Source organism: Bactrocera neohumeralis, chromosome 4 (assembly GCF_024586455.1).
Source record: "Bactrocera neohumeralis isolate Rockhampton chromosome 4, APGP_CSIRO_Bneo_wtdbg2-racon-allhic-juicebox.fasta_v2, whole genome shotgun sequence".
In the NCBI taxonomy this organism is placed as follows: Eukaryota; Metazoa; Arthropoda; class Insecta; order Diptera; family Tephritidae; genus Bactrocera; species Bactrocera neohumeralis.
In genome coordinates, this window is record NC_065921.1 from 89,600,899 (window position 1) to 89,619,834 (window position 18,936).

Consider the following 18,936-nt stretch of genomic DNA (forward strand, 5'->3'; position numbering starts at 1 on the left):
GTATAACAGTTCTTCACATGCCATCACATCCGCTGAAATATTTTGAATTAGTACTTGGCGTTCTTTTTCCGCAAAATAAATCACATTTTTACACTTAAGCGGGGGCTTTACACACCCGATTCGTATAATTGATATATGTATGTATATGTGAACATATAATATATATAACATATATGAATAAATTAAAATCTCTGTAGTTGAGTTGAGTGATTTCTCTTTCGTTGCACTGTATCAATTTCAGCACTCATATCCGTCATTTAAATAAATGAAAAGCCCAATATAATACAACTGTTGGTGTGTCCGTAACCACGTTGATGTTGTGATAAAAATGATGACAATAGGGGTAATATACGTGGCAAGCACAACCACACACGCACACACACTCACCCACATCCACGCTTTAACCGGAAAGTGACCATGCAGCGGAATTTCGCCCCCTTCGCACAACGCGCGTTGGAATGTTGCGTCCGTCGCTGCCACAACATCGATACATTTCGTCACAATTCACATACTCGCGACTTGAGCGCGCCGCCACAGTTGCAGTAAGCGCAGTTTCGCAGACGCGGCTATCACATACTCAACGATTTTTGCGAGCGCCTCCCAGCGCAGCAGACACTTACAAACATCCAACAAACTGCAAAGAAGACAACAGCGCCTCCTTACCTGTGCGCTTTGGCTAACAGTCTTGTTGGCTGGCTGAACGTCTAGTTGTGCCGTTGTGAGTCTCACGACACACACACCACCACCACCGCCGTCAGCACCAACACGCCAACAAACGGCACACCATAACTCACTGGCGCGCTGGCAGCGAGCTCAGACACTCAGGTAATAAAAGTGCAAAGGCAGCCGGTTTTGCTGAGCGTGAGAAAATACTATACGTAAAGGAGCCGAGTCGTCGTTTGTTCGTGTGCAAGTCGTGTGTGCAGTTGCTGCCTGGCTACGGTGACTTCGTGCGCATGCTAGTCAAAGGCGCTGTGACGATCCTCGTCCATTGGCAGCGCCTTCGTAAGCACCGTTCTGCCAAACGTAAGGATCGTTCTGAGTGTGCGCTATCCTGATGATCAGTATCCTGCTGGAGTTGAACGCGCGTGGTCGTGTGTTGTGCGCGCTGCAAAAGAACCGCTAAAGCATGCAAGCGTATATTTCGTACTAAGAGTTTTGTTTACGAATTGCAGAATTCGTTAAATGTTGTGAAACCGACAAAAAACATGCCAAAAAAATAATAAAATGCTACTAAACGATTGAAGAAAAATGTTTTTGAGAAATTTTGTGCAATAAAGAGCAAAAGAAAAAGCACTGCGCTTAAGTCGCTTGTGTAGACCAAAGTTTTCTGTTAAGTGTTGTGTTTGGAGATTTTAATTTAACCATTTTAAACTGCTGTGTGCGCATGTGTCGCTAATTAAAAAAATACCAAAAATTTTTGTTGCTGTTAAAAGTGCTTTTCGAGTACGAAATCGTTAAATAAGTGGATAAACAGAAACTTGCAATTGTTGGAACTACAAAAATGGATTACAAAAACGATTATCATTCGGACGATGACTTCGATTGCTCTAACGGTTATAGCGACAGTTATAACGGTGCCAACGGCAGCGGACAGGGTCAAATGTCCAATCCGCATGGACTATCGAAAGCCGAGCTGAGAAAGGTACATAGATTTAAAAAAAAAACTAGAAATCTTGCTCAATATTAGCGAACAATTTCATGACGGAAGCTCCGCGGAAAGCTCCAATATCCCAACTCTTTGGAGACAATTAAGTAAAATTGGATTCGAAGAGTCTTGAAGCAAACAGTTTGCTTTCGAATTTCGAAACTAAACAGTTCCGCGAAATTTCCATATTTTGGAGTAAAATGGTTAAAATTAGATACAAAGAGTCTTGGAGCAAATATTTTGCTTTCGCATCAATTTCGAAACTTGCTGCGAGAAATTTCAAAATTTTGCTTTTTCCTGTGATTTAGTAAGGGAGGGAGCCTGCTTTAGAAGTTTCAAAAAATCGATTTTTTTTTTGCTTAAATTATCTAAGAATATATCCCCAAAGTTATAGATTGGAATTCGAAATATTGTGGACGCTAGAAGGGAAATAGTGACCGAGCATCTAGCAGATATATAAGCGCTTGGGCAGAAAGCGAAAACTTTGACGCGCGATTTCTCGTTTTTTCATTTTTACGATTTTTCTTAATTGGCTGGCAGGGTAGAAAAAAAACTAAACGTCATATGGAATTGGGACAAAGTTTATTATCTTTGGCATTAAATTATCTTTTTTAAACTAAAAAACTAAGAAAAGTCGAGTTTGAACATATTTTTAAACAACATAAAGTAAAATTTTTTTAATAAAAAAAAACTTTTTTCAATTTTCAATTTTTTTTGAATTTTACACTTTTTTTTTGGAATTTTCTTAGTTTCACTAGAAGCTACGTTATTAACAAATATGAATCTCTTTGAATTTTTTGTTTCCAATTGAAATTGCGAACTGCATTCTGCCCGCCGTCTGACGAATGCACATTCGAGATGCAACGGGCAATTGCAATTGCCAGAATATCGAAGATTTTGTATCCAAAAAATTTTCGGATGATGTTTAAATATATACTAGCTATAAACCTAAGAGATTTCACTTTAAAAAATTATATCTTTCTCTCCCAAAAAAATTAAAAAAAAAATCGATTTCTTGAAGCCTCTAAAGCAGGGGAGCCTGCCTTAATAACTTGAAATTTGTATTTTTTTTAAGCTTTTTCTTTAAATTCCTCTTACCCTTCTGTTTTTTTTTGAGTTTTTTATTTGCTTTTTTTTGTTATCCGTGCTCATTCAAAAACGGGGAAGGCACTTTTTTGAAATGATGTTCCTAAGAAAATAGAATATTTCTCTCGGGTAACCCCTAGAAACTTAACTCATAGCCCCAAGTCTTATTTTTATCACACCTAAAGATCTTCAGCCTCTATTATTTAAACCAAGAAATTCAGCACCAATGAAAGTAAAAGTTTGCTCCTAGCTCTAATTTATAAACCAAGCTAAACCGGCGATCCAAGCTCATTCACTGCACTTGCTCTATACTAATAACTTACCATACATACATTTTTATCCACCATGTAAGCTTTCTGTCTCAAAGAATAGACATGCTGCTCACTTTTTACTTCTTTTTTTTGCAGACGAACAAGCCAATTATGGAGAAGCGACGGCGAGCGCGCATAAATCACTGCCTGAACGAGCTGAAATCACTAATACTGGAAGCAATGAAGAAAGACGTAAGTTCTTGAAGCCACTTTCTTTAAAAACCCTAGACCCTCTGACAAATAGTGCCTTGTAGAACTATTTTAGTTACTCTAACGCAATGGGAAACTCTTTGCATTGAGGTTATAACGGACGAAGCTAGGATAACTCTTGCTGATAATATCTCTAGCACACATCCTCTTAAGTCTCTTAAAGTGTATAAAGCAAATTTAGACCACTTTGTACATAGACTTTCGCGCGAAACCACAACGCGCGTTCGCATTCCAAAAAGATCGGTGAAGATCAGCAGCAAATACAAGCATTAAATCATAGAATACTAGATTATCAATTGCTGAGTTCAATAGGGCAAGTAAATTCGCTGAAAGTATTTCGACATTTTCTGCAAGCCTCCACTTACATATATGCATATTTAAATGTATGTAAGTACACATTGCACGAAGCAAGTCCGACCAAAGCCTTTAGCCTCCCAACTTTTACAACTTACTAATAAGACGGTTACCATACTTAATTCGTGGCGGAGCAAGTGCCATGAAACTGTTTCCATCAATTACTGAGTGGCGTCAAATTTCAATAGAATCAATTAAAAAGTACAACAACAACAACAAATCATGACAAGATCAAGTGGTTCGCACGCTAATGCTCTCGCCGACAGTGACTCGCTGTAGCCGCAGTGTCCTGCGGTGCGCCACGCCAATACGCCTTGCGGTTTTGTTGTTGGAATTTATATTCCCTTGTTATTATAAACAATTAAATTGAGTGTAAAATTCTTTTAAAGACACCGTATCGAAGAAAGCGTGTAGTGTAGTGTGGTGTGTAGTTGGGGAAGAATGGTTCAGCAAAAAACGCATGTCCTTTGAGTGTGTGTGAACAAGCCGGCGGCAGCACTGGCGGCGCTGATAAAAGCGAACGACTGACGATGATAGAATCACTTGTTTCAGGCTAAAGGGCAATATGAGAAAATTGCGAGGCCATTGAGTGGGAACCTGTTTCGGGTCATTGTGACGCTGAATAAAAGCGAGAATCCAAGAAAAAACGTACCAACAAGCACTACTTGCATGTGTTTATGAGACACGAACAAATATTGGGAAGCAAAACGAAAAAAATAAAATGATCCTGCTGTTCTGCAAAACCTCGCCTTCGAGTGCTAAGTGTGAGAAAAAACGCCAACAACACAAGCACCACTATTGACCATTATGCCGCCTATGATAATGATTATGTGATCATCATTATCACGAATCGTCGTCGCTTTGGTTGAGAGCGAACTTGAGTTTAGTTGCTGATCGTGAGGCAGATCGGCGCTCGCTTTCAGACTTCAGAAGAAGGAGTAGCAAAGGTAAACAATATAAGCAACAACACGCTTAACGATAGCAACAACAAAACCAAGTCGAAGGTAAACGTGTTGCGTGGGAAACTTGGTCAGCACACACACACACACACACATACACATGAGCCCACACAAACAAAGAAACGTGTGGAGCAGTTGTGAATCAGCAAAATTCAGCAGTGAGACAAAAAAAGCAAATATGCGAAAAACGACGAGGACGTTGCATGTGCTTGTGTGTATGTATGTATGCATGTGCATTGATCAGCGCTTTACGAAGAGCCGCTTCACTCGAGCGCAGATCATCGGCAAAATAAGAGCAATGCGAATGTGAAAAGACAACAAACCACAGAACAATTGCACTTTGCCATCTAGTGGCTTTTGGCTTTGAGCGTCGGCTGCAGACGGTTGCAAAGCACACGGGCTGTCCATAAGTGATCTCTGCTATGTACACACGTGGATGCCTAGGTGTTTGGCTGATCTGCCACCGACTACAAGTAGCTTCACACATCGCCTGACAGCGCACCCGTTCGCGTTTCATCGAGCTTCGCTTGCATTCCAGCCTCCCATCAGCCCGGCAGCTCGCTATTTTTGCTCATTTTTATGTTGTCTGTCACGATCGTGTGCCGATCATCAGCGATCAATGCTTCTTCTGGCAGCCAAATACAAAAACAAATATTGTACTGATATTTTTAAGTGACTCGGTTAACTCGAACATAAATAAGCAGTTTTGTGGTCAGTTTGGTCCTATGTGGCACATACTTATGAGCTTGTGCATGTATGTTGCATACTGAACCTCTTTTACGCTTTCATCTTGCGATTCTGTCCCCACTGTGTTTTCGGCGAAGTGCTCTGCGGTCTGGCTTTTTCGCTTAACGCTTATGATGGGATTTTTCGTACAAATTGCAATCAATTAGAAGCTTAATGGAAAAAAGCAGCCAACAAGCGAGAGCTCAAAATATTTTCAATTCACGGAAATGTGTGAAATACTTGAAGGCATAGCAGAGCATTTCGTCAAACGCGAAGAGCTGTGGAGCTTAGAGCTGAAGCATACTCTCATGTCATAACGAAGCCTTTCGTATATTCCCAAGACTAGAGTTTTGTTAAAAAGAATCCAGCGGCAGCAAATCTTTCTAGAATATTTTGTGTCGAAAAAAAGGCCACATTTTAGTTTAGTTACTTAATAATAAAACTTAATTTATTTCTAATGAAACCATTGGTTATTTTCATTTTACTCATAATTTTTAAAACTTGGCGCTCTTATCCGTTTTTTTAAAAGAAACCTTGTTATGCAAATACTTATGAAGCATTCCTTTCCCTTCTGTAGCCCGCCCGTCACACTAAACTGGAGAAGGCCGACATTCTGGAGATGACGGTAAAGCACTTGCAATCCGTTCAGCGACAACAGCTCAACATGGCCATTCAAACCGATCCGACCGTGGTGCACAAATTCAAGACCGGCTTCATAGAATGCGCCGAGGAAGTCAATCGTTACATTAACCAACTGGACGGCGTTGATGCTATGGTTCGCCAGCGTCTCACCAATCACCTCAACAGCTGCGCCAGTAACTTGGAGCAACTGGGCTCGATGAGCAATTTTAATAATGGCTATCGCGGTCAACTAGGCATCGGCATGTCTGCCCCGAGCAGTCTGTTTGGTGCCGCTTTGGCCGCTAATCCATTAGCAATGGCTGCTGCTGGCGCGCCTGCAGCGCTTTTTCCGCCGATGCCACAAGACCTAAACAACAACAATAACAACAATGGCAGTTTCGGCAACAATCTCACCGCAGCTGCGTCGGCCATGCCACCGGTACAAATGGGTGGCGTACAATTGATACCATCGCGTTTGCCATCCGGCGAATTCGCACTCATTATGCCGACCACAGCGCATGCGAATATTGTGAGTAACAACAACAATGCCGTACCATTTGTGAACTTTCCGCACGGCCGAAGTGCCGCTGCGGCAATATCTCCAGCGGCGAGCGCAACAACAGGCACTGCAGCACCCACAGCCATGCCCGCAACAGGCATCCCCATCAACGACTTTGCGGCGAACTACAAGCGTTTGAGCGCCTTCAGCAGACCGCCAGTTGCGCCAACGCAACTGCAGGTGAACGCAGCCGCTCCAGTCAATGGCGCTCAGCTGAATAACAATGTCGGCTTCTTGGCTGCAAGCGCACTGCAAACGCAGCAACAGCAACAACGTGCTGCAGCACCCGCACACCAACTGCACCACCAAAGCTCCACAGCCACCAACAGCCCGCCGCTCAGTCCCATCTCATCGGTGTCTAGCCAGGGCGAAGACTCACTCATGCACACCAGCTCCGACTTCACTGGCTCGCGTCCAGCCACACCACCGCTCGACGTGACCGGCGACCACCAACAGGAGCACAGTTTCTCCGGTGTTTTTTCCACACCAACCAGCGCCGAGTCATCCCTGCTAACCAGCTCCGCTGCATCGCTTTCGTCAGCTGCCAGCAGCACTGCCAAATTGTCACTGCATTTGCAACAGCAACAGGTGTCCTCCACCAGCGGCAGCGCCGGCAACAGTTGCAACACTAGCACCAGCAGTCTCGGCCTCGGTGGCAACAACAACGATTGCAGCGACAGTGGCGTCGAATTGAACGGTTCATTGAAACGCTCGCTAGACGACGAAGCGGACTCGAGCGATGCGTGCGAGACACCAGCCAGCAAAAAAATTGCCTTGGACTTGCCGAAACGCAATGAGACGTCATCGGAGGCCACTTTGGTTAAGCAAAAGCACAAATTGCAGGAGCTGAAAGAAGACGGCGATAATATGTGGCGACCGTGGTGAAGCGCTGAGCTGGTCGACTTTGTCTGGCGCAAAGTGCGATTTAGAGACGGCAGAGCTGCGGTGCTGTGTGCTTCAAACGACGAAGCTGTCAACTATTCGTGCTGAATAGCTGACCAACTTAACGGTTTTTTGATGAATTTGAAGTAATTTATCGAGATTTTTCAGTGCAACAACAACTATTTTGTTTTCTGTTCACACACTTGTCAATGTTAAGTTTTAAGGTTTTTCTTTGCCAATTTAATTTTTGACGTTTGTTTTTGAATGTTTTGTACATGTATTAGTGTTGAAAGTAATTTTTGAAAAGGAACACGGCAAACTCGCATTTTAGTCTTATGGTCAATAGAAAGAGGCAGATGTAAGCCTACGCCCATGTACATACTCGTATATACCAACGCTTACGTCGTCACTTTAAGTTTTGCATATTTTGTTTTTGTGCTTCATCTAATTGTGAAGAGATTATTTATGTTTTAAGTCTCGTCTAAGGTTGTTCAAATTTGTCATATGTTTATGTGTATATATTATATAGATTTAATGGATATTTTCATTTTGATGTTTTGATTAACTTAGCGAGTAATACCAAATAAGTCAAATATTTTAATTTTAATCAATTTTATCTTCGCTTGTTTTTTTTGTTTGTTCTGACGACCAATACAAGGCAGCCAATTTCACATTATTGAAAATTCAAACTGAAATACAGTTAGAAATTAATGTCAGCGCACATTGACTGCTGCATGTTTAAGTCATTTCTTTTGTTAAGCATACTTTTAGGATATACACGTGATCATATTTTAAGAAAAGAGCGTTTATGAAATTATAATCTTATATTTCATTAATTATTTGAGAAATGATTATTCTTATTACAATGCATTGTATTTTGAATTCTATATGAGAGACATGCAAATATTATTTGTAAATAAATTTAATTCTTTTGAGAGCATTCATTTGCCAAGAAAAATGGAGAGTAAAGTAGAGCAATTAATTCCTTAATTTGTACTTTAAGAATGACGTGTAAACAAACCAAAAGTGGAAATAAATTTTCAAAATATTTAAAAATACTACTTTTTTGTTTAAGGAGTGAGATGTGAGTATAATATTGGGTAGTCGAAAAAGTCTTTTCGTATTTTGTCAAAATAAATGTCGTTGCAGTCGTATATCTCCAGTGCTACGAAACTCATTGTGTCATTCCATATAGTGTTGAAAATGCGAGACTTTAAACTTAATTTCGAAATTAAATACGGGGAAGTTGAAAAAAAGTTACAGCTGTTCAAAAATGAGTGAAAATAATAAAGCAATTCGCTATATTCTGAAATTTTTATAAACAAAAAAGGGAAGAATTCCACGCAAACCACCAATGAAATTTATCAAGTTTACGGAGACGACGCTGTATCAGTTCGTGTAGCACAACAATGGTTCGCTCGCTTCCGTTTTGGAAATTTCGATGTGAAAGATACACTTCGCTCTGGTCGACCTATCGTTGAAAAAGTCGATGAAATTATAAAAAAGATTGACCAAGATAGTCACATAAGCAGCTACGGCATCGCTAAGGAACTTAGCATTTATCATCAAACGGTTTTGAATGATTTAAAAACGGGTGGCTACAAAAAGAAGCTCGATATTTGGGTACCACTTGAATTGTCTGTGAAAAATTTAATGAACCGAATTAACATCTGGATTCTTTGCTGAAAGTAAATGAAATTGAACCATTTCTGAAGCGAAGGGAGACGAAAAGTGGATCAAATACAACAATAATTTGTGAAAAAGATCATGGTCCAAACGTGGTGAAGCTCAACATATGGTCGCAAAGCCGAGATCACCTTGAAAGGTTATGCTGAGTGTTTGGTGGGATTGGAAAGCGACCATTCCCCTTGAGCCTAGTCGAACGATTGATTCTACATTTTACTGTCTACAACTGATGAGATTGAAGCAAGCAATCATCACACATATTTTTGATGACTCTACTTGACGCAGTTTTTGATCGAGAAACCAGATAGTTTTAAACTGATGGCATAATGTCTCTAGCGGAAAAATGGCAAAAAGTGGTCTGCCAAAATGGTACATATGTATTTGGTTTATTAAAGTTCATTATAAATATAAAAAAAAAAATTATTTGAAATTTATTTAGAAATACGAAAAGACTTTCTCGACAACCCATTATAAAAAAAATAGTACTTTTTTATTTAAGGGATGAGTTAGGAGTAAAACATTTGGACTTCATTCAGTTGCTCTTTATTTATGCGCAATTTACCTCTCTGCAATAAGTACATACCATCATATCCTCCTCGAGCAATAACTTTAAGATTTATATATAAATATTTGCATATGGAGAAATTTCACTGATTGGACTTACAAGTGAAGCATCCTTTAAATGTAATCTCTTTCAATCCACAACACACATTTAAAACCCTAATTTCATAAGCACTTAGCACTAACTGTTTTATGCACCATTTGATCCCTTGCCAGACACAATAACGTCACTGTTTCGAGAAAAGTCAGCTGTGTGGCGAGCTGATCATTACGAGTCCCATTACTGCTATTACTGCTGTCTCTGGCGCTCACGCGATCTTCATTTCTTGCCTTCGTCAACTTCATCAGCTTTCTACGCGGCCGCATCATCTCTTGCGTACCCAAAGAGTCTCTTCAGCAAGTTGTAGACAATCATTTGATGCGTAACCTCGGCCTCATACTTCATATATTCCGGCATACGGTCCTCCCTATAAAGCGAGTCTAACAAATCGTAGAGACGCAGCTCCAAGGCATCCAACTCCGCCTCCAACTCAGCCGTGTGTGTGCCGGAGAAAAGCGCCTGCATATAAACATTGGCCAATTTCATTAAAGCCGCATCCAATTCGTGTAGTATTGGCTCATCGACGGCGTGTGGGAACTCAGTGACCATGTCACGGTCTCTCGTCTTTGGCAAAAAGCCGTAAGGCTGCTGTGTGGCTGGCTTGTGTTCGTGGGAGCTGAGCGGCCGTGCAGTCGTCGTTTGGAGAGCGAGAAGTAGTACGTACGAAAAGAGTACAATTGCTTTTATGTTCTAAATTAAGACGAAGAATTAGCTTTAATTAATCGATTTTAGTAAAAGGCAACCTCCATAATAGTTCAAATACTTACAAAGTGGTACATTGTGGAACTCCTTTTGTTTCTTATATTAAACGGTTGTGGACTTGATCGCCTGGAAAACGCCTGCCTTCCTTCGAACACTGCGTTTGCGTTGAATTCACTGGACCTGACTTTGGCACTCAACCTTTTTGTTGTTCAACGGCATTCATGTATCGCACTTCCCTGGCGTGGATCGCCTTTTTATAGCAACGATAACGGGAGTTGGGCTAATTTTATACACGCTTATCAATATTTGCACCACACGATTGTGAGTAGTACAAATTATTGCGGCTTTATATAGCATAAACACACATACACACACGCGCGGGTCTTATCAAAATGCGTGCAGTTTTAAATATATGCATATGGACAGACACACACATACATGCAGGCATGCAAATATTACTCTCTACGTATTTGTATGTGACCATAAACGTCAGCGTATGCGTGAGTGTGTATGTAAGTTTGCACGTTCGCACAAAGTGCGAATAATTATGATTGAAGGCCGCTTCCGCACGGCATACGCAAACATACGTAAATACAGTGCGCGACAAATTATTGTGAGCACTTTGCTATTTTCAACAGCTTGTCACACTGCTCTCCGTTGTGGTACAAAGCAACTTTATGGCTTAAGACCAGAAAATATGAGACTCAAAGTGGTCGGGTAAGTTTCCGAAGATCGTCCAATAGGTGAAAATAAATTTTAATAATTCCGTCTTAAGTATTCACAATGCACTTGGGTTAGGTTAGGTTAATCTGATAGGCCGATAGGCCACGCATAGACCTGTTTGGCTCTTTGCGATACCAGATGGAGTTCACTTGCTAAGTCCAAGAGAAGTAGTCATCTTTTGACGCGAATTTCAACAGACTCTGCAGCCTCACTGTCGGTATTTCCTCCAGTATATAATACTGTGGGGACCCCAGATGCTTAGAGCGTAGTCTTGTCAATGCGGGACAAGTGCACACGAGATGCTCCATTGTTTCCCTGTGCCGTGCTCTGGCATTTCCTGCAGTCTTTCCCGATCTGTCAGCCCCATCTTGCGGGTCGCCAGCAGACCGTGGCCAGTTAGTATTCCCATCAGGCTCCTACAGTCTCTTCTATCGAGTGCCAATAGGAGAGCTGTTTACTTCCGCCAATAGACACAAAACATTTAACAATACTTCCGGTAACAGTGCACAGTGTGTTAACCAGCTTTTCACATGGTTGGCTGTGTGAAGATAAAGGAGGTATCCTAGTCTAAAGGCATGAATTTCGAACGTTTTTGGCAATTTTAAGAAAAGCTCGAACTTTATTTTTTTAACATATTTTTATATCTAAACAATCGAATTATGAAAAAAAGATTTCGATTTTTTTTTAATTTATAAACTTGAATAACCAATTAAAGGGTTACTTTGGTTTTTACGGGTTTCAAAAATCGATTTTTTTTAATTTTCTTTTTAAATTCTGCTACACCTCTAGCCTAAATTTTAAGTTGATCCGAGTAATAGTTTCGCAGATACAGCCTTAAGGACAGCTATGTTGAGTGCGCTGTCTTTAAACGAGTTTTTCTCGAATCTGTGTTTTTGTTCGGTTGGCAAGATTTCTCGAGAATTACTCAACCGATCTTCATACAATTTTATACAGCTCTTTGAGATACAATTTTTAAAGACTTGGACGAAGGAATTTTTTTTGATTTGAAAAAAAAATGTCGCGAAATTTTACCTGAAATTTTAATTTTTTTTTAATGTCTGCCAAAAGTCCAATTTTCAGTTTTTATATTAGAAAATAATTTTCCAAGAAAAAAAGCTGTTTTTTATTCGATAAAACCATGGAACCCCTTTTTGACTTTAGATGAACTTTGAATAAAATCTGCATTATCTTGCTAATAAAAAGATTTAAATTTCTTTTAAAACTTGCTTCTGTCAGCAGCTATCAAGCAGACAATACCTTTGGTTCCACACTGTTCGAAACATTTCAATGGGAAATCCTTGTAAATGCAAACAAATTGACTTCCGCTTTTAATTGTCAGAAGAGTAAGCGTGTGGCAGTCACTCGATTTGCGTGCTGCCACTTCTCCAACTACAGCATTTCCGCTGCGAAGCAGGAGAGAGGCAAATGATTGAATTACTTGCACGCATTCACACACACAAGCATCGCCGTCGTGATAGCGGAACAAACACACTCCTTTTCCGCTATGCACATTAAGCGTGCAAGCATCATATGCTGACACACCGATCCTCAAGTGCGCTACACCTGAGCCACCAAGTTCACACGTTCATCTCGATGCTGTGGTTTAATAAAGAAAATGTGCAGAGGAAAGTATTTGGAAAAAATCAAAAGTGAATAAAATGTATTAAAATTCATTTCCTTTAACTGCGTTTATCCTTTGTCGTATCCTTTCGCATGCATTAATAATCGTTAATTCACACGCACACCTCTTCAGGAGGCACATGTGTGCCGGCGATATCTATGCGCGGCCTGTGTGAGTGTGTAGGTGTGGGCTTTTGTGTGCGTAGGCGTGGATTCTCATTTCACTTGTTCATTTTCGCTGCGGCGGAAAAATTCCCACACATACTCGAAGGTGTTGCCGCTTTGTTGTTCTTGTTGCTTCTTTTTTATTGTGCACTTTTTCTGATTTTACACTGCTTTGTTGTTGTTGAAGACAGCGTAAATATCGGCACACAACTATACCTATCCATACATATACACAGAAATAATAGATATGTAGTATGTATGTATATTAAGGTGGTTCATTATTTTTGGTAACGATGCAAAACACATACATATATGTATAGCTCATTAAGCTGTGGTTTTGCTGATGTGTTATACATAATCCGAGGCTGTTGGACGTTCAGTATTCGAGCCCGCCGGCGGAAGCAGAGGAAGGGGAAGATATCCACTCCATTGGAAAGACCAGGTGGAGACGAAGAAGAAGAAGTTATAGTAAAAAGGAAGAGTCTAGCTTTGATAAAATCAAATAATATAAAATTGATCATCTTTTGTACGTAATATTGGTTAGTCGAAAAAATTTTTTCGTATTTCTAATCAAACTTCAAGCATTTTCACTTCGATGTACTAAATATGTACCATTTTGTCGAAAACTTTTCTGGTTTCTCGGCGAAAAACTACTACAAATAATTTTCACAGGCTTCTCTTGAAGCCAACTTAACTCCATTAAGGGAGTTCTACATTAACCGAAACAAATAGTAGTCCGATGATGCAAGGTCAGGGCTATACGGTGGATGCATCAAAACTTCCCACTCAAGCTTTCCTAGTTTTTGCCAAGTCATCAAAGACGTGTGTGCTCTAGCGTTGTCCCGATTGAAGACGAAGCCCTTTCTGTTGATCAGTTCTTGCCGTTTTTTCGATTGCTTGTTTCAATCTCATCAGTTGTTGACAGTATAATGTAGAATCAATCCTTCGACCAGGCTGAAGCAGCACATTGTGGATGATTCCTTTCCAATCCCACCAAACACTCAGCATAACCTTTCGAGGCGTCAATCCTAGCCTTGCGATCATTTGTTGAGCTTAACCACGTTTGGACCATGATCTTGTTCGCCCATTATTGTCGGATTTGATCCACTTTTCGTCTCCTGTTACCATTCGCTTCAGAAATGGTTCGATTTCATTTCGTTTCAGCAAAGGATCGCAGTTGTTAATTCGGTCCATTAAATTCTTCGCGGACAATTCATGTGGTACTCAAACATCTAGCTTCTTTTTGTAGCCAGCCTTTTTTAAATGATTCAAAACCGTTTGATGATGAATGTTAAGTTCCTGAACGATGTGATGGTCCTGGTTAATCTTTTCATTAATTTCAACGACTTTTTCAACGATAGGTCGACCAGAGCGAGGTGCATCTTTCACATCGAAACTACTAGAACGGAAGCGAGCGAACCATTATTGTGCTACACAAACTGATACAGCATCGTCTCCGTAAACTTCACAAATTTCATTGGTGGCATGCGTGGCGTTCTTCTCTTTTTTATACAAAAATTTTAAAATACAGAAAATCTCTTCATTATTTTCACTCATTTTTGAACAGCTGTAACTTTGTTTCAGCTTTCCCAAATTAAATTTTTTAAAGGGTAAAATGATGCTTAAAATCTCACCTTTTCAACACAATATGGTATGACACAATGAGTTTCGTAGCACTGGAGATATACGACTGCAACGACATCTATTGACAAAATACGAAAAGACTTTTTCGACTACTCAATGTTTAATACATATTATTGTACCATCAATATTTTTGAGAAAAATTTGAACTACCTTAATGTTGGCAAATGCTCATCGCGTTATAGATATGTAAGTCATTGTGCACTTGTTATGCGGTAGCTCAGGAATCCACTGCCGCACTCTGCACAGGTTCATTCTCATTGCTTCTCTGCTCGAGCTGCTCATCCTGCAACTGCGATTACTATTTTGGGCCTTCCTTGATTCTTTTCATAAAGACATATGTACATGCCTTTAACAGGTACATATGTATGTGCGTTCATACTTACATTCATATACTCGTATGCAGCAGTTGTTATTGTTGTTCTTGCTTACGAATACTCATATAAAGTGCATGGGAATATTGAGGAGATTTTTCTGTTCTCATGAAATTCACACGCTTGATTGTTTCATAATTGGCCCAATATTTTGAAATCGACATTTTTTGTTTGGCGTCAATTTAAATAAATCTTGTGGCGATAAACTTATAGATGGTACTGTGTATTTACACTATTGAAGAAAAAAAGAACGACGCAGGAAGCGAACCACATCCCAAAAGTTTGATGGGCATTTGATTCCTACAGAAAAAACAAGCCTTTTCTTCCTCAAAAGACCTCAAGAATATCTTGCGGGCATCGATGACCAGTCAGACAAAGCGGAATAGCCTAATTGAAAGGGATTTGAGGGCCCGTTCAGCTGGGAAAGTTTCACTTCTAAGCAAACCAAAATAACGTAAAAAGACTGTCTTCAGTCAAGTAACATATTATGGTCTGAAGAAGCTAAAATTAATTTGTTCGGATCTGATGTAAAAATATTTTCAAGACGCCCAAAAAATAGTGCCTTCGATCTTAAACACACCAAAAAATCTTCAAACATGGCGTGAACAATATCATGCTATGGGGATGCTTTTCCGCCTCAGGAGTTGGTCCGATATTTTGGTTAAAAGAAAAAAGTATACTCCGGACTACGTTAATATACTGGAAAAGTTGATGCTTTCATATGCCGAGGAAGAAATTACCTTAAAATGGGAGTTTTTGCAAGCTAATGACAGCACATATTTCTCAAAACTTGTAATGTAACGGTTCTCCTGAACTAAACCCTATACAATACCTTAGAGGGATATTAAAAAAAGAATTGGAGTTTTTAAAAGAAGAACTTTGAGAAAAAGTAACATCCGAGTAGGTGCAACTTGTACCCTCCTCTGACTAATGAATGTGTTCCGAAGTCGGTACGCGAAATTGACACGACATTCCCAAAACGCTTTTTTTGGTGAACGGTAAATGGAGAGCCAAAAAAGCTGATCGATTATCGAGAGAACCTTTTACAAGGCTAGTGAACGGGAATGAGATACCTCCCATCCCATATTTTTACGGATCTACTGCGCTGAGCTAAAGTACCGTTAATCTCTGGCATCGCCTTGCCATAATTTTGGGAAGCGCACGCAACAAAAAACTTGCGTTTAATAGCTCTGTATGTAATAAATGCGACATCTTCTCAATATCTGCCGCGCAGATGTTTTCTTAGCGAACGACGGCGATACTAAGCGCTGCCGCAGCCAACAAAACATCTTTCTAGTTGCACCACCCCCCCAAATGAGGTCCACCGTTAGCCAAAGCAACTGTCAATCAATGCTTTCACGAAAACTGAGTGTCAATAAAAAGCCAAGTGGAGCGCTTGCAGCACATAGTTGCATACGTGACAACTTAAGCGCCGCAAGCAGCAACACAACGTCCATCAACGGCTTAAAACGACAATTAGACTAAGTGATGTTCCTTGCTTTAACACTGTTGCTCCTGAGCAGCGTCGCGCATGCGCACGCCGAGTGTGTGCTGCACTTCCACGACAACTTGCCGGTGGTAATGAAAACGGACGGTGTCCATCGTGTCATGTACGCGCAGGAAGAGGGCTCCATCAAGCTTAATGAAACGGACGAAGTGGAGGTGCACTGCTTAACCGGGATTTTGTGAGTGATTGCACAATTGTATTGATTCGCTTGGATATATACTTTTGTTTTTGCTTTTTAGTATTCAAACGAAATTGAATGGGAGCCCGCAGAATACCAATATCGATGGCAGTAAACAATTTAAGTGCCACAAAGGCTATCGACTGTATTATAGAAATGCGAATTCCAGCATTTACAAGGATACGAACGTGAATTCGGTGTATGTCCGCTGCAAGGATGCTTGGGCGCTAACACTATACGAGAGTGGCACGAAATTGCCGAAATGCATGCAGTACATGAACTATGCCATGGGTCTTGCTGTGCCGAATGTGAAGGATATCATATCGGCGGGCATGTGCTATGATCTCGACACACTCGCGCTCAAATACGTTAACTACGTGGCCTACCGGCCTAAGTATGGTGAAACCATCAATGTGAGTCAAATTTCTTAGAATTGCTCGCAACCCCTTAACTTGCTTTGCAATTACAGTTAAACAGTTCGGCGTTAAGCCAAAATCAATTGACTGTAGATTTCAAAACGAAACTCGGCAATCTCAATACATATTTTTCTTTTATGAGGTATGTCTGCAAGCGTATATGGTCCAGCCAAAAACCTCTCATGGCTATTATTTTTTCTGCAGTCAGACCGAGTTTAATCAGCAATTGGACAATGTCAAGCGAACAGTGCCGATATTGGAGACATACGACTTTGACTATGTTAGCCTGCTGCAGGATATGCCGCTTCAGGCCGAGTTCGCCGAATTTGCTCACATCTTCAATACAATGTGGTGGCGCAACTTACGCATTGGCAATTGGCGTTTCTATTTGGACGCGCTGATCGCACGTTCTAAGCTCATCCCATACAGGGTGTATGTTGGCACTTCAGGTGAGTTGAGAATACCGGACACTGGCAGCAACAACATAACCGCCGACGGAGATCATTTATCGATTGAGGTCGGCAGTTTAGTGGTACAGCCGCCGGTATATATTTGGTCATATTTGAAGTCTCTGAAAGACGACGTGAACGAAGAGTTTGTTGTCATCGGCTACAATTCGCCTTATGTGAGCATATCCACCACGGCACCATATAACTAAATTTTCTAAATATATTCAACATTTTTCAGTTTTACTTGAGGAGCTCAGCAATATTCTGCCACGATATATGCGACAAGATTGACTGGCTGCAGAAAAGCAAATTTGGCCACACCCGTCTGATGCCGACCTTCGGAGTTGCATTCTGCTGTCGCCCAGAAGAGGTGGCGCAGTCTTTCAAGCAATTTCCATTAGATTAGTGCGGCAAAATAATTTAAAAGCACTGTAGAAAATTGCTAACCGTGCGATGAACTATAGAAAATAACGGTTATCAGTTTCGAATAAAGAACTAAAATCATGTCTAACCGGAAACTTGTAATTTCTCTGAAATATTGCTGCCCTTAAAAGATTAGCAAGCAGTAATGCGATAAAATACTTTGTTGAAAAGTAAGGAAGCGCTAATGTCGGGTATAACCGAACATTTCATGCTCTTGCAACCTGCAAGGAATAAAACCGAGGTAATAAAAATAAGGCTTGTTAGTTATATGGGGTCTAAGGCAGATTTTTCATTATAAGCACAAATATGTACCGTTATTAGGAAAATTCAGGGTTTGTCCGGAAAGTAATGGGACTGATTTTCTTCCGCCGCGACTGTACTTTGGATTCGGTAGAAGGCGTTCCTGGCTGGTCGGTTGTCTCCGAGCACATGGAGGGTCAGGACAAACATTTTCGCACGACGTGTTTCTGTGAGTGGTGCAAGCCGTTCGTTAGAGCAGAGATATGCGATTAAATTCTGTGTGAAACTCGGTAAATCTGCGACAGAGACGTTTGATATGATCAAACAAGCTTACCCAGATGTTGCTTTAGCAACGGGAAGAGGTCCCCCTGATGACAAACATCGACACTGTGACTCGTGTGCGCAAAGTTTTGAGCTCAGACCGTCGACTAATTTTTTTGTTTTTTGCCTGAAAAGGCCGATGAAAGGCAAGCATTTTGAGACGACAGAGGAAATCCAAGCAGCTTGCACCTCGGCTCTCAAGGCTATTCCGTCTTTCGTGAAACTTGCACCGTGTAGCAACATGTTGCAAGAGTATAAAAATGTTTGAGGCATTTTGTGATTAATAATTGCTTTACAACAACTTGATTGCAGCCCTTGCTTCATTAAATCATGTATATGAAGTTATATAACTCAGATAACAAATTAATATGAATCAACTATAAAGAATGGCATTTTTTAATCGCAGAATTACAAATAAAGGGTGTTGCCGCAATACCTTGCGTTTTTATGAAGAAGTAAAGAGATCTCACCGAA

General features: G+C 40.6%; 3 protein-coding genes across 3 annotated transcripts; 2 read left to right on the forward strand and 1 right to left on the reverse strand.

Annotated features, from left to right (window-relative positions):
* Window positions 1–524: 524 nt before the first annotated feature.
* On the forward strand, window positions 525–8,417 carry LOC126754809 (protein deadpan). The gene is made up of 3 exons (XM_050466961.1): window positions 525–1,645; window positions 3,142–3,237; window positions 5,872–8,417. The coding sequence occupies exons 1-3, from the start codon at window positions 1,505–1,507 to the stop codon at window positions 7,357–7,359; spliced, it is 1,725 nt and encodes a 574-aa protein (XP_050322918.1). The 5' UTR covers window positions 525–1,504; the 3' UTR covers window positions 7,360–8,417.
* Window positions 8,418–9,569: 1,152 nt separating this feature from the next.
* LOC126754824 (uncharacterized) lies at window positions 9,570–10,725 on the reverse strand. The gene is made up of 2 exons (XM_050466986.1): window positions 10,471–10,725; window positions 9,570–10,393 (listed from the first exon to the last, which is right to left on the reverse strand). Exons 1-2 carry the CDS (start codon window positions 10,480–10,482, stop codon window positions 9,956–9,958), a joined length of 450 nt encoding a protein of 149 aa, XP_050322943.1. The 5' UTR covers window positions 10,483–10,725; the 3' UTR covers window positions 9,570–9,955.
* A 5,626-nt stretch (window positions 10,726–16,351) lies between these two features.
* Window positions 16,352–17,987, forward strand: LOC126754816 (uncharacterized). Its single transcript, XM_050466976.1, has 5 exons — window positions 16,352–16,613; window positions 16,675–17,026; window positions 17,083–17,171; window positions 17,234–17,654; window positions 17,717–17,987. The coding sequence occupies exons 1-5, from the start codon at window positions 16,417–16,419 to the stop codon at window positions 17,882–17,884; spliced, it is 1,227 nt and encodes a 408-aa protein (XP_050322933.1). The 5' UTR covers window positions 16,352–16,416; the 3' UTR covers window positions 17,885–17,987.
* Window positions 17,988–18,936: the final 949 nt, after the last annotated feature.